The sequence below is a fragment of the Rhamphochromis sp. 'chilingali' genome (assembly GCF_963969265.1).
Source record: "Rhamphochromis sp. 'chilingali' genome assembly, chromosome: 5".
NCBI classification, from domain to species: domain Eukaryota; kingdom Metazoa; phylum Chordata; class Actinopteri; order Cichliformes; family Cichlidae; genus Rhamphochromis; species Rhamphochromis sp. 'chilingali'.
In genome coordinates, this window is record NC_137932.1 from 13,180,752 (window position 1) to 13,195,939 (window position 15,188).

At 41.9% G+C, this 15,188-nt stretch overlaps 1 protein-coding gene across 3 annotated transcripts in view; it reads right to left on the reverse strand.

Annotated features, from left to right (window-relative positions):
* Positions 1 to 1,815: 1,815 nt before the first annotated feature.
* Positions 1,816 to 15,188, reverse strand: part of LOC308396448 (pleckstrin homology domain-containing family G member 1) — a 59,389-nt gene continuing 46,016 nt past the window's right edge. For all 3 annotated transcript variants that reach the window (XM_080881757.1, XM_080881759.1, XM_080881758.1), the window contains exons 5-17: positions 12,773 to 12,819; positions 10,483 to 10,633; positions 9,875 to 10,006; positions 8,975 to 9,157; positions 8,777 to 8,872; positions 8,293 to 8,379; positions 7,472 to 7,505; positions 7,226 to 7,318; positions 7,030 to 7,091; positions 6,748 to 6,939; positions 6,477 to 6,596; positions 4,558 to 6,364; positions 1,816 to 3,891 (exon numbers count right to left, since the gene is read on the reverse strand). In XM_080881757.1, coding sequence (XP_080737883.1) covers positions 2,912 to 3,891; positions 4,558 to 6,364; positions 6,477 to 6,596; positions 6,748 to 6,939; positions 7,030 to 7,091; positions 7,226 to 7,318; positions 7,472 to 7,505; positions 8,293 to 8,379; positions 8,777 to 8,872; positions 8,975 to 9,157; positions 9,875 to 10,006; positions 10,483 to 10,633; positions 12,773 to 12,819 — 3,984 coding nt within the window. In that variant the 3' untranslated portion in view covers positions 1,816 to 2,911. The remainder of the gene's footprint in view (positions 3,892 to 4,557; positions 6,365 to 6,476; positions 6,597 to 6,747; positions 6,940 to 7,029; positions 7,092 to 7,225; positions 7,319 to 7,471; positions 7,506 to 8,292; positions 8,380 to 8,776; positions 8,873 to 8,974; positions 9,158 to 9,874; positions 10,007 to 10,482; positions 10,634 to 12,772; positions 12,820 to 15,188) is intronic.

The window sequence follows — 15,188 nt, forward strand, 5'->3', positions numbered from 1 at the left end:
AGTACACCCTCTTTAAATTCTGTTTTACATATCAGGATAATCTAGTCCTTAGCAGATCTTAAAATTAGGTAACTACAACCTCAGATTAATTGTAAAACATGACATATGCCGTTATTTTTATTTATCAAAAACTAAGCCAAAATGAAGAGTGAAAGCAGTGAGTGGAAATCTAAGTACACCCTTACTTTAAGAATTAAGAGGGAACAAGTATGACATGTTTGGAAGAAAAAGAAAAGCCTCTACTTTATATAAAATAAATAAATAAATAAAAAACCAGGATGGCAGCATGGTTTATATTTGCAAAGCTGCATTTGAACATACCTCAAACCAAAAGTCAAGTATGCGGTGGAAGGGTGATGATTTGGGCTTGTTTTGCAGTCACAGGGCCTTGACATCTTGCAGTCACTGAGTTGACCATGAACTCCTCTATGTAACAAAGCATTCTAGAGTCAAATGTGAGGCCATCTGTCTGACAGCTAAAGCTTTGCCAACTTGAATTATGCAGGACACAGGTCCCTACACAACAGCAACTCTACAATACAATGGCTGAAAAAGAAAAGAAGCAAGTTGCTGAGATGAGGCAGTCAAAGTCCAGAGCTCAGCTGAAAGGTTCATGGGGTGTAGTTTTTATTATTATTATTAAATTGTTTTAAACACACTTTAGAATTTTGGCTTAGTTTTGACTGCTCAGCTATAAAAGGCTGACTGGGGTATTGTCGTCAACTAGCCAGGAAGAGCGGACACATAAGTTTGTGAATGGAATAACTTAAGAATGAGGTGATGTAGGATTTTGAAAGTCATACCATTAGTGCCGGGAAGTGCCTTTCAGTGCTGGGAAGTGTTCTGCCATTGCAAACAGTTTTACTTAAGTAAATGACATGCATGCTCTTCTGCTAATAAGAACTATAGTACACAACGAAAAGCTTCCTGACTGCTGTGAGTCCTATTATTCAGTGTGGTGAGATAACAAGAGGGGAAAAAAAAAAACCAAAAAAAAAAAAAAAACCACACACGCAAAGGTGAGTTCAATCTGTATTTATTACCTCAAACATAGTTTGTTGAGCCACGACATCTAGCCAGTTAAAAAAATACAGTAGACTTAACTTAAACAAAGCATTAAAAAGCATACCTATGGCATAGAAGAATAACATTCCTAAAATGTACATCTTTACAAAGTGTTTACAAATTCAACGTAAAAAAAAAAAAAAAGGACAAAAAAAAAGTGCAAAAAAAGAAAAAAAAAGTAAATGAAAACTGACAATCCCCACCAGTGAAACAGGACAAAAATGTACAATGGAACAAAAATACTTCATATTCCTAACTTGTGTTTGACGCAGTTCTCCTGACATGAACAACAGGCCACAATCTTGTGCTTTTTAAATGTTTGTGTGGTTTTCATTTTCGTGAGTATTTATCAAGCAGTGCGTGATAGAAACATTTTCGGATAATATTCACAGTATTTGATACAAATTTTGTGAGCTCCTAAATAATAATAAAACTCTTTCAATAAATATATTCTTTCATTTACAACCAGTCGGTGGCTCGCAGTAATAGTGACACGGGGCAGTAACAGAGGGATGCTTTCAAATAAATAGGACATTCAGAAATTAAACAAGTGTGGCATAAATCTTGGGTTTGCTTTGATGGGAAAGAAAAAACTTGACGAATTGTCGAGGTGACTTTCTGGGAGTGAGGATGTAATATCAGTAGTGTGACAGTTGGGAGTGCCCCAAGACGTAAACTAGGTAAACAGATGATGATCAATTAAAAAAAACAAAACAAAAAAAAAAAACTACACCATATACAGTACTGTAGTAAATCTCCTTAATCCTTTCCTTTGTGGTCCCTCTTAAAAGCAAAGGTTAAATTATAATATATAAAAAAAAAAAAAATCCACACACACGCACAATTTATTTATTGAGATGAACATTTAAGCTGTGCACGATGGATGGCCCCAGACATTAACACGTAAAAAACATTTCCGATTTGCTCACAGATTCAAAATAAATATTTAATCCTATATTTCTTATTGATCATCTAAAATATCAGCATCTTCTCAATTTTTAAAGCACGATACCCTAGAAAGGTGGTAGGCAGAGTGACGTACAATAACTTCAAATAGACTTACAAGTCTATGTTTAGTCATACTTAACCTATTGGGTCTTGTATTAGCCACCTAAAGGTGAAAAACTAGCCTGAGTAGCACATGTGAAGACTGCGAATCTGAACTGTATATTTGTATAGCTGCTTGTTTGGAACGGTTTGATAGTGTAAGCAAATTTTTTTTTAAAACTAGCCACGAATCTGGGCCACCTCTCCTATATAGGTAAATATTAACTAGAGATGAAAGTGCAGTTAAAATTAACCTTAAGAACACCACTGAAGAGGTACTACTGACACAATCTGTCAAAGTCCACTAGATGTTTGAGTCTAAGTCTAAGACCTTGAGCACAGAAGAGAGTACATTTCAGTCAGTATCCTGAACTACTGTACAACAGTTCATATGACACCAGTTATGTCTATAAGGTTCAACACAAAAAGCAATCAAAGAGTTTGAATATTAAAATCTTTTCAGTCACACTGGACTCCTTTTACAGACAACTGAGAACTTTGCTTTGTTCTAGCGACCCCTCACCCACCCACCCCGATCTCCGGAAGTGCTAAGGCAGCTTACATGCAAGCTTTGATGTGGCGTTTTGACCGTTAATGGTCACCTATTATGTTAAACTTCAAAGCACTGTAACAGAAGGCGAAGGCATTAACATGTCATTACAAATATGGCTGATCTACACTGAGAGTTGTGTTATATTTGCTTTACATTTCTTTGTGTTTTAAGATGTAGGGCAGTCAAGGCCAAGCAGCATTGTTCCCTTTGTTGATATAGATTTGGCTTTTTAGTTGACACACAGCCTCAGGCAAAGCTGCTGGAGCTCAGACACTGAAACTTCTCCCTCAGAGACTGGACGATGTTGGGCTGGCTCTGCTGCGGCTCGTTCCACAGGTATTTTTCCAAATGCTCGTGGTCCAAAGGTCTCAGCGGGTCGCAGGAGCGGATTGGGGTGCACGGTAGACTCTGAGACTGGATAACGCCCCGATTCTGACCGGCAAGAGCGGCTGAGCTGCCGTTCTTCTGCGACAACCTGTCACGCTGTTGTTCACTCTCATCCTCTGAGCGGATTTCGACATAGTCATCGTCATCTTCCCCATTGTCCTTGAAGTTGGCCAAGTAGTTCTGGGTAGCGGTGAGTATGCTCAGTGCAGAAGCCCGATTCAGGACCACCACCTTTTGGCCATCGTGTAAAGTGAGGTCTGAAAGCCCCTGGGTAGACCGCTCTGGGAGGCTACTTTGCCGGCCAGCTCGGCCTAGACTTGGACCATGAAGTCTGTTTGTGGATCGATCTACATCGAGTCCGTTACATTTAAGTCCAGACTTCTCCTGCTGTTGGCTGCCAGTAGAACTGACTGACTGAGCAGAAGGGGAGGACTTTGCGGGCAAAGATGGTGCATTAAAGGAAGGATGTCTCTTAATGGAGCTGTACACGTGCTCTTCTTTCTCAATAGGCGCGGAAATGCACGAGCTCCATCTCTGTGCCGGTGGACTGGTCGGAGATGGAGGGAAGAAAGAAGGGGTGGAGCAGGCTGAAGTAAGCCTGCGCTGAGGGGTAGAAGATGCTCGAGCCTCTCCCACCTCGCTAGACGAGGAGACAAAGCTGGCCAGCTCTCCGTTGCTGTAGGTGGAGTGGAGCCAGTCCTCTTCCAGAGAGGTCTCAGGCATGGACGGAGAAGATGACAGACCTGGATGGGAGTGATGTGGGGTAGCAGAGGTTGGACTGGAGGAATCTTTAAACATCACCTGGTCATACAGATGGGAGTACTCTGCTATCCTTGCACCTTAAGATGGGAGAAAAAAAATGATGCAAAAGAAGTGTGAGTGAGGCATGTTTGCATTTTTGCTCATAAACTAACAGCACTGGTATACAATAAAGGCACCATTTTTTGCTCAAACCATATTTTGAGCATCTTAAAACTCAGATTTTTGGCTCTCACTGGACAAATATTCAATAATAACTTCAACAAAATATAATTTAAGTGGTCTCAATAGGAAACGAGACATCTATAGCTCACCTTTGGCCAATCATTGGCATTTCATTAAAAAAAAAAAATCCTATTGGTTGTTTTAAAAGTGAATCCATTGAGACAATGAAAAACTTGAATCAACTGCTATTCCAGCTTTGCCAACAACTGGATATGTTAAAAGAGGGCCTGCTGGCAAAATATGTCAGATGGTGACACTGTAACTGTTTTGGCCTCGAGCTGAATTCTGAGCTCGCATTTCTTCTCCTGCACAGGGAAGCTACTACCCTCATTCACATATGAAGTGACTGCATTTGTTTGTGCTGGTCTGGTTGGAGAGGAGAGCTGCCAGAGAAGGGCTGTATTGTCAAATTATGGCTATTTGAATAGGTGATCTACAGATTTCTACCCACTGAAACACAAAATGGAAACAAATTTAAACCTATACTCTAGCATCTGAGAATTATTATTATTATTTTTTACCTATGGCTGCACCTCCTTGTTTCTTCTCCTCTAAGATGGCTGCGAGATCTTTCTGTTTCTTCTCTGCTCTGGCACGACTGCAAGAGTCTCCAGGGTCCATGCTCCTCATGCGAAGCAGCTGGTTTGCTTTCTTAATCTTCTGGCTATACTGGCGTGCCATGAGGAACACACGGCTCTTAGTTTTGTCCATCAGTTCCAGGGGAAAGTCCACAGACTCACCCAGCAGGAGAGAGGAGGATGCCAGGGGTGAGTCCAGACCTGCCAGCTCCCCTGGGAACAAACTGTGAAGGTCCTTGAGGGAATTTTCTCTCTGAGAGATGTTTCGCTGGGGAAGCTCCACCAGATCGTCATCCTCCAGGCGAAAGCTGCCGCTGCTTAGACGAGCCAGTCGGTTGCGGATGCTCTTCACGGTTCCTGGGACGGGCTCTGGGGTGACAGGAAGGGGGCGTGATGCAGGAGAAGGGCTGTGGGTTTCTTCTTCAGTGGTACCTTCACTTTGTTCAGGAAGGTTGATAAGTGGGATGGTGAATGAGAGTGTGGCAGTGACAGGTGGGGGCTTAGGTTGATGTGTTGGGGAACTGGTGGGTGCACAGGCTGCATGAGTATTTACAGGAGTGCTCTTCACAGGGCTTTTTTTGACAGACGAGGTCTTCTTCGGCGACTCGCTGGCACTCACTGGGAATGCAGCAGGAAGTCGATCAGCTTTCTTCTCGTTTTTCTTGATGTAGTTTTCCAAGTCGTTCCAGAGTTCATCGACCTGCTCGGACATCTTATCTCCTTTCTGAGAAAAGGTCTCAGAGGTGGAAGAAGATGAAAGATCGGGCTCAGAAGAACATGGGGCAAGGCAGGGGGCTGGTCCTTCATCCTCTCTAAAGTGGGAGCTCTGCTCAGAAACAAATGCTCTAAGCAGCACACTGTTCCTCTCTTCTTTTAATTTATCACCTTCATTTTTTTCCATGACCTCGGTTGATGGCGGATCCCTAAAACAGATTGTGTCATAGATATTCTCCTCCTCCACTATTTTGAGTTCACATGTCCCAAATGACTTCCCCTCTTGTGTTAGTGACTTATGGTCCTCTGGCAAACTGTCTGGTTTGGACATAGACTCTTTGACCTCTGGAACATTGACTGTTTTCTCTGCCTCACTCCGGGAACGCTGTGCATCTGTAGAAGCATCTTTCTGCGACTGGCTTTCTTCAGGGTCTCTTCTGATGAGTCCCATGCTCTTTAGGTCCTCATAGCTGATATTGTCATAAACATTTTCAATATCATCCATTGTCAGCTGCTCAGCTGAAGATGATCCAGATATATCATTGCTGGATGATTCAGTGTGGATCACTTCCATTTTGCTGTGACCGGCCTGGTCATCTTCGGGGCTCTCTCGAGGCTCTGTAGCCTTCTCCCCGGCACTGCTTGCCCTCCGCAGGACTCTGCTACCGCTGGGTGGAGGTTCAACCTGCACCGTGGGCACCTGTTCAACATGCCAGCTGCAGGGCCGAGCGGTCCTTGGCGATGAGGGAGCTTCTGATCTCTCTGAAGGCACCTCTGGCTCTTGTCCGTTTGGCTCTGTGGGAACAAACATCTGGTAGATGTCCTCGTCTTCATCGTCAGGCTGCATTGTTCTCTGGCGGGTGGGGAACATTGCCCTGCGAGCCTGATGGTCTGCCCAAATGTTCCTCACTGACGGGTCACTTTCTGTTACTATTACAGAGGGAATGGGGGAGTCTGGAGGCTCCTCTGTCACGTGTGGTGTCCTGAGGAGTGGTGGGTGGTGACTTCCGTCCCGTACAAGGGATTCTCTGGCTCTCTGAAGGACAGCAGAGATCATTTGTATTGCACGTGACTGAAGCAGCTGAAAAATCTGAGATCCAGTACAATTTTATATTGCATCTCTCATTAGCTCCAAATTGATACTGTACCTGTAGGTCTGCTGAACTCATGTTGAAAGCTTTCCACTGTTCAATGCTATCAACAGAAGCCTGAGGGTTCAGCCTCTTTCTACTGCCTTTGCCAGGCACCCGCAGCCTCTTTCCGCCTCCCTGAATGCAGAATTTAGAGTATTACCAATATGTTTGAAAGACTGGATTAACATGGAAACAAACTGGGGGATTTTCATGTAACCCCGAATTTCACAGGGATATTTTTGGCAAATTTAAATATAGTGCACAATTATAGGTAGCCAAAACCCACCAGACCACTGTCATCCTCATCGTCAGCGTCCTGCTGATGTGACTCCTCCCCTTCCTCCCGGTCACTGTGGTCATAGTGATCGCCAGGATCTAAGGACTCCTGTGATTGGTTGATGAGGCTACGGCTGCGGCCAATTGTGCCCAGAGCCAGCTGGGACACTGGAGAAAGCAGTGTGGCACCTAGACTTGTTCGCTGCATGGAGAAGGAACACATTTTGGGTTAAGTAAAATTTGTTCACGAGTGTGTGTACACCGACTCCTGGTTTGTGTTTGCATGACTCACTTTTTCACCGTCTGCATTGGCTGCATTCTGCTTAGCATTCTTCAGTAATTTGGACAGAGGTTCTGGGAAGACAGAAAAATAAATATATGATAAATTTTAGATGTGTGTTCAATTCCTTTAATTTGTATTTATTTTACACACTAAGCTATGAAACATAATTTTTGCTCAACACAATATTGACTGAGACTTTTCTCACCTTTCCTGCGCCCTCTGCGAGGAGTGGGGCCTTCCTTGGTTTGAGGGGAATCCTTCTTTTCACCGTCGGGGGTATAGTGAAACCCGGGATGATCTGGGGAAAAAAATGTCAGTAGAGGAAAACAAATAAGTGATAAATGAATATTTAATTTTTTTTTTTATACCTGCAGCAAAAAGAACATTAGACTAAAATATACCAAAGGTACAATTTTAATAAATGATCACTAATTTAGAAATTGGTACTTACGTGTCGCATCCATTTCCAAAATAGCTTGTTTGGCCTGGAATTCGGAAACAACAACAAAAAAAATTAGGATGAAGTCTTTTGAATAACTTAAACACTTTGTTGCAATTGAGTCTTTTTTGATAAGCTGCGTTAAAAATTTAGTGCTTTGGTGAGGATCTTTGTCATTCTCAATAATTTTCCCTTTTTTTTGCTTTGAATGCAAGAATATTGAATTATTGATAATAATTATTAAATTAATTACAATTCAACTACTTTAGTAGAACTGCAAGAAGACAAGTTTGGATTAGAAAAAAATGCATGCATTTTTTTTTAAATGCATTTTGACACTAGGTGGCACCATATTACTGTATTCACGTTACAGTTCAAGTTGAAACTTATCAAAGGAGCCTCTTCATGGACACTCTTTACTTTCTCTGAAAAGTCTTAGTTTTTGCTGCACGTGTCAAAAGCCAGATGAAGAGATAGTAAAGTTTATGTTCAAAGTGCTTTTCACAGATGTGTAGCCACAAAGTGCTTCATAAATATACTTTACTTACAACTTAAAATTAAATACAAAAATTTAGGAATAACCCCAATAAAACATTACAAAAAAAGCCAAAACAGAATAACATAGAATAAAAAGAATTCATTAAAAACTGATGATGAATGCTGATAGGAAGACGCTAGAAAGTGTAAAAGCAGGATAGGTGGATAAGGGAATATGAGAAAGTAAGAGAGATGGAGTGAGTAGGAGGGAGTGACATTTTCAGCACATCCCGCTCAGAGCAGTTACAAAATCTTTGAATAAAGATGGGGCCTGTCAGGAGATAAGCTCCTCTTACCTTGGCAGGGATTTTGGCAGGATGGTTTTCAAGTATGAGTCTCTTGAGGTGTAAGATCCACATGCGTTTGTCTTGCTGGGATTTAGCCTGCAGGCAGATAGCACAACATCACAGAAGAGATAATCTCATACATGTATTTTAAATACAGTTCAAAAGGTTTGGGTTAAATCCTTAAGAACTGGAGAGCAGCTTTGTTGCATAACACATATTAGCTTTCTTTTTCAGCGCTCGTCGAAAAACAGTTATTAGGAAACAACAATGGCTACCGTTAGCCTTTAAACAGTCTACGTGTCTGAACAGCTCCGTGACGTGAGCCTGGACTAAATACAAAACAATAAGACAGCTGCAAATCACGAAGCGACAACCATCACAACTTCTGACTTGCACGATGTCGCTCGTAGCTACATTTTCAAACGTGTAATTAAATTCAAAGGGTGTTTGGTGTCTGGTTTGACATGTCTTCTCTTATGTAATGTTGCTATACCTGAACTGTATGTTGTAGTTTGGGGTTCTTGTAGTGAAACACACTGAAACTCAGTGGTTCTTTAGGGATGACTTCCACCAGCATCAGATTACAGCACTACAAGAGACAGGCAGGAAGTAGTGTTACAATACGGAGCACAAGCATTGAAATCCTTAGCATTTCTTCAGGGCATGAAGTTCTCCAAGCTGCGTCACTGACCAGGATGTGAGCCTTGTACGTGTAGGTTTCTTCTCGTTTCTTAGTTATTAATAGAAGTTTGTCAAAGAGGAAGAGTGTTCGTTCATTTTTGGCACGCTGCAGACGAAATGTTCCTTCAAGGACCAGCTCTCCGTAGCCAATCAGATCAGGGCCCTTCCAGTTGGTAAGAAGGCTCTGGATTTCCTGCAGCAATCACAGGGTTACAGAGTAACGAGAGTTAAACATGGTAACAGCAAGAAGGGGGACACACAATCATGCCCTTGTGACGAAATTGAGGAAAAAAACAAAGAAAAAACTAAGCATATTTGTGTTGCCAAACTGGAGCACAAAAAATAAATACGATGAGACAACTCAACTTATCAAAAAAAAAAACAAGAAATACAGACGAAAACAGAGTGTTAAATGACCTGAACAAGGTTACTGGGTGGAAGGACAAACACACTGAAGCCTAAATAAATGTTTAGAAAATTAAAAGGGAAGAAAATTACAAAACAAGCATAAACTGACCATTTTTATGAAGCAAATACTTCCTTCAGACTCTTACGGAAATTGTTCCCCCACATTCCTGCATTCATCAGACCATTCTGTCCCCCGAGCAGATAAAAGAAACAAGCTTCCCTTTTATGTGTCCTCCTTATGCAAGGCCATCATTAGCCCAGTGGAAAATGCACTGACTTGTGTAAGATGCGGGGAGCATCGGGGCCTTGGCCGATTCAAACCTGGAGTTCACATAACTGTTGCGCAGAACGCTAAAACAATTTGTTCCTTGAAAGGTTTTCAAAGTATTGTAGCTGTTTACTTGTGGAACGCACGCAGGAGACGCCATCACACGTCATCCATGTAATGATTTATGGAAAGGTTCAGTCGCAATTTTAATGTATGTGAGAGAGCTCGCTGTACCTGCAACCTCACAGCGTGCTCGTGCTTCCTCTTCATGTCATTGATGTGCCACGCCACTCTCTGCATGGTGTCTATGGCTTCCTGTACGACCTCATAGGTCTCTGTGTCCTTCTCCATGTGGTTGGCTATCTCCTGCACAGGTGGCACAAATAAATAAATTAAAAAAAAAAAAAAAAAAATAATAATATATATATATATATTTTTTTTAAATGCTGCCAATTGGAATTGGCACACAATGAAAGCAAAACATTCATGAGCATGTTCATACTACTATGTTTTGTTTTGTGTTCATAACAACAATGCATGCAGTGTAATGCAACCACACAGACACACAGGAACATGCATACTGAGCACCATATGTCTAAACATTTGGCTTCTCCATCAGAGGTGGGCTGGAATCTCAGCTCAGTTACTTAACCGTAGACTTGCATTCGCACTGGAATAGGTTAAAATAATAATAATAATTATGGCTGCTCTCACATTTTTGTGGGTAAAGACTAACTGTTTGGATGACATTATGTGTGTGTGTGTGTGTGTGTGTGTGTGTGTGTGTGTGTGTGTGTGTGCGCGCGCGCGCGCGCGCTCTGGGCTAGACAAAAAAGACGTACATGCAATAGTAGATGGTACTTGAGGATTCTCTGCACTGGCTTGAGCAGGTAGGAGCCCAGGGGCAAGGAGTGCCTCAGAGATTCTTGGCGCTCGCGGAAAAACTTGGCCAACGCCTTGTTTCTCATGCATTCTGTGAGCACAGCAACAGACCTGTGGAGACAAAAAGCAGCAAATAAGATGAGAATTGCAGGAAACTGTAATTTGACAGCGATGACGAGTGAGAGCTGTCAAGTAAAACTGAAGGAGGCGGAAAAAAAAAAAATTATATATCACCCAAACACAAAGGGATTATTAACCAAGAGTGAGAGACATAACAGGGATCGGTATGTGCCCTGATAAAAACATTTAAGGAGGACTGAGAGATTCTCTTTCAGTTTTTCGCTTGAACAATGTGGTTAAATTAATATTATGCTAATTCTGAATAACACAGTGAGGTATGTAAATTAATACACAATATGATATCTGAGCTGTTATGTGTACTTTTTCCATGAGGTTTATTATTCTTGAAGCTCTGGCAGCCATACACTGTGTGCACGTACATTTGCAAATGCATACAAAAATAAGCCAAATTTGTGTCCCGCTATCATGCTACAGTCATTGGGCATTTTATTAGGTACACTTGTTCAACTGCTCATTAACACCATCTAATCAGTCAATGACAAGGCAGCAACTTAATGCATTTAGGCAAGTAGACATGGTCAAGATAGCCTGCTGATCTTCAAATCGAGCATCAGAATGAGGATTTTGAACATGGCATAGTTGTTTGGATTGAGCTGAGTATTTCAGCAATACCAGATCTACTGATCAACCATCTCTAGGCTTTACAGGCAACAGTCAGAACAAAAGAGAAAATACAAAGTGAGTGGCAGTTTTTGGAGTGGAAAGACTGCTTCAAGGCGATTACCACTCCCTACAGCCATGGCATGCAGAAGAGCATCTCTGAATGCACAACGTTGAAGCAGATGAGCCAAATCAGCAGAAGGCCACGCTGGCTGCCACTTGTTTAAGATAAGAACAGAAACCCGAGCCTACAACTCGCACAGCCTTGCCAAAACTGTTCAACAGAAGATTGGAAAAATGCTGCCTGGTCTGCTGAGTCTTTTATTCAAAAATAGGGCCAGAATCTCAAATATCAGTTTCTATTTGCGTATTTGATGCTTTTATTGTTAGCTTGGCCTGTATCAACTAATTTTTGCAACATATTGTACCACTCTACAGCCTCGTAAAACCACATTTACTGCTCGGTGGAGCTCATTTGCTGTCTGACCTACTGAAGAATAAAGAACTTTTTCACTACCCAATGGAGGCTGTATGTGTTTGAGTTTATGTGTACACACACGCACAGTGGAAAAAGACAGAGGAAGACAGTTGTGAACTTGTCTCTTTCTTCTGTGTCTTGTGTAAGTGTGTGTGCACTCATGTGCATGTCTGCATGTCTAAATTCCAGCGCAGCTCCACACAGGCCTCACATTGTTCTGGAGGAAACCTGACCTCTGAGCTCAGTATGACCATGATACATCTACAGCTCGTGTGTGTGTGTCTGTGCATATGTAAGTGTCTCCCAGTCTGTGTATGAGTCTGTGTGTGTCGTGTGTGACCTTGATAGGGGTCACCAGCTGTGGTGTGGATGTAGGAGAAAGTCTATCTTAAACAGCTGACAACAGACCCCCCCCCCCACACACACACACACACACAGAGAACATTCAATTAGTCATCATTAGATTATATGCATTTCCTCCTTCTTATGCCTTTTTATCAGTGTTTTAAAGGTGCTCTGTGTCATGGCAGGAAGAACTGCATCATATTTCAGTTCATTTAATTACACACAATATAGAAATTGACACAAAAAGCCCCGTACATTGTAACACACAGGTGCACCATGGAACTGAGGCACTCAGACAAAGCAGGATAAAACATTAACAGCATTAGCTATGATAAGGTGACAACTTTAATACCCTGTCTGTCAGTATGTGGGCTGTAACTCTGTCAATAGGACACCAATAAAGGAAAAGAAGAAAAAACTGAAAGAAGAAGGGAGGGATTTAGAGAGACCTTGAGGCACAACTGACAGTAGACACTCTGACTCCTGCTGAGGAGGCTTCTATAGAGAGTGTCAGCTCATCAGAAAGGGGGGATAAGGTAATGCATTGAACAACATACACAATAGAGCTATGTGAGATGCTGGGAAGATGGCATGTGAAGGTGAGATCAGGATGACTTAACAATTCTACAGTGGGCCCCATTAGTGAATAAGCATGGTTGGTCACACACAGGGCGTAGCTTTCTCACCGTGGGTAGTTGGTGCAGTACTGGGTATAAATGTGGAACTCCTGACTCTGTAAAACACAACAACAAAAAGAGCAAATGAGTCGATGCAGCTTTGTAACATGAAACGAGACAGACTGAGGAGTGTAGAGGAGAAACGTGTCAGACGGTATGATGTCATGTCACACTTGTTGGCACTGTATCTTAGTGGATGCATGAAGGTGCATAGCAAAGCGAAAGCACAAACCTGTACTTTGAGTTAAATGCTGGTGTTGATAATGGTAAGAAGCCAACAATAAAAATGCTAACACAGAGCAACTTAGCAGGTGTAAAGTCCACCATGTCATCAACAGCCGATGGGAAAGTATATAATTTTAGAGGTATTAACCAAAGCTGACCTGATGATTATACCAGATGAAAGGGGAGGGGAATTAATGCCCGGATTTTATGGCACTGGCAACTGCATAGTTGTTGAGATAGTGTGGAGTTTGCTTTGACTGTTTTTTTTTGACACTTTATTATGTGGTAGCAAAATATCTTGTAAGTCTGTGAGGAGAACAATCACACCTCTGAGCATTTGGTCTGGATTTGTGCAATTTACTAATAATATCATGTCTGTCTGCCCAATTTTAGGTCTTTGAAAAAAGAATTAGCTGGCTCACAACAGTCACACGAGGTCGGCATTTGTTTTTGTCAGTGTTGCACAACTCCTTGGTGCTATTATAGTTTTATTTGCAGACTGTGCTGCTCTGTTTTCTCAGAGCAATAATTTCTCTGTGAAAATACAGATTTTAAAGCAAGATAGTGATTAAAACAAAAATCTTGTTTATGCAGGGCAGAAAGTCAAAAAGCAAAGCTTGTTGAGGAAGACAAGGAAGATGGCTCTAATGGGTTTTCATATCATGCAGATTGATATGATTTGAAAACACACGACGCAAGAGCGAATACATTCAAATTAAACCCAGCAGCACTACTAGCCAAATTATTAGCAGTAACTTAAAGTATGTGCGGCTGTGATTAAATGGGCTCAGACAGGAAAGCTGTGGTACTGCATAATCCCTTACAGGTCAATATGTATCCACATGCTTTTTCGCCTGTTTAATCAGTGGTTATAATACATCTGCAGTGGATTGTGTCCACTTTGATGAATTGGGTTATTTCATGTTTACTTAAAGCCCACAGACAAGGCTTCCACTCTTCCTTCGTTCACTGATCCTAATTGAACCTCATCCCTGTAGCTTATGATTAGCTTCCATCCTGGCCTTTAATTCTCTGTTTATCCCAACAGCCCTGAGCACTCAGATTAAATATCCCCTCGTACCTTACCCACCTCCCTTTTAACTGAGACTTTTCCCACCTCGCATACCTCCCTGAACATCAAAGACATCAAAGACAGCATGAGTTATCAAAGCTAGTCTAAACCTCTTTGCTCTCATCCTCCCATCATCCCTGCCTGCTCCCGACGATTATTTCTACAACACATTTTGATATCTTCTCTTCACCAATCTCTTATGGATATTCTCTTCTCCTCGATCCCTCCTTTCTCCCTGCAAGCGCTTCCTCTTCATCGCTCCCCTTTATCATATTCTCTTGGAGGCCTTGTGATAAACTCGTTTCTCTTGCGTAACGTGAGAATGTAACTGAACTCCATTTGTGTCCGTAATCACTAGTAGGGTGCAGGATGTGTACAGCTTTCAGGAAGTGTTAGCATAAACATGCAGAAGAAGTTTGCTCTGCATGTGTGTGAAAGAGTGCACATTATGAACCAGGACAATGTGATCGCTGGATTCTTAATAAACTTCGAGCACGTACCCACTTTGGATGTGTGCGTGTTTTGATTTGAACTAAATACGACGTCCAATCAGCTGGAAGCAAAGAGTCAATCTACCTCATGCACACAGTATATCCCACCAAAATATACTGAACAGAAGAACACGTACATAAAGACACAGACATCCTCCCATGATTTGTTAGCCCGAGGTGCTTCGTGGGAACCTTTCTTAATTGAAGAGCAGAGCTCTTCTCCACGTCTCCAGCAGTCTGCCGCCACAGACCAGGCCTAAACACAACCAGATGTGCCACCATCGATTTCTGATGACACAAACCAACACACTCCTAATACACACTCCTAATATCCTCCTGCACTGTGAACACAAGACCACAAAGTGCATAACGTCTGCTATATAATATAAATTTTAGAGCGCACGCATGAGCGCAGACATGCCAAAAAACACCCGTCCGTGCACACTCTTTGAACCTAACCAGGAAACCAGAAGGCCTTGAAATAACTCATGCCTATAATACACTATCCTTTAAAATACATATAAGCTATCTTAAAATCATATACTCATCATGTCAAAATATCCAAAAGTTATTAACTTTAAGCTGCTTCACATCACGAAAAATAAACACACCTCTCTGAGAGATCAAGATTCAAATT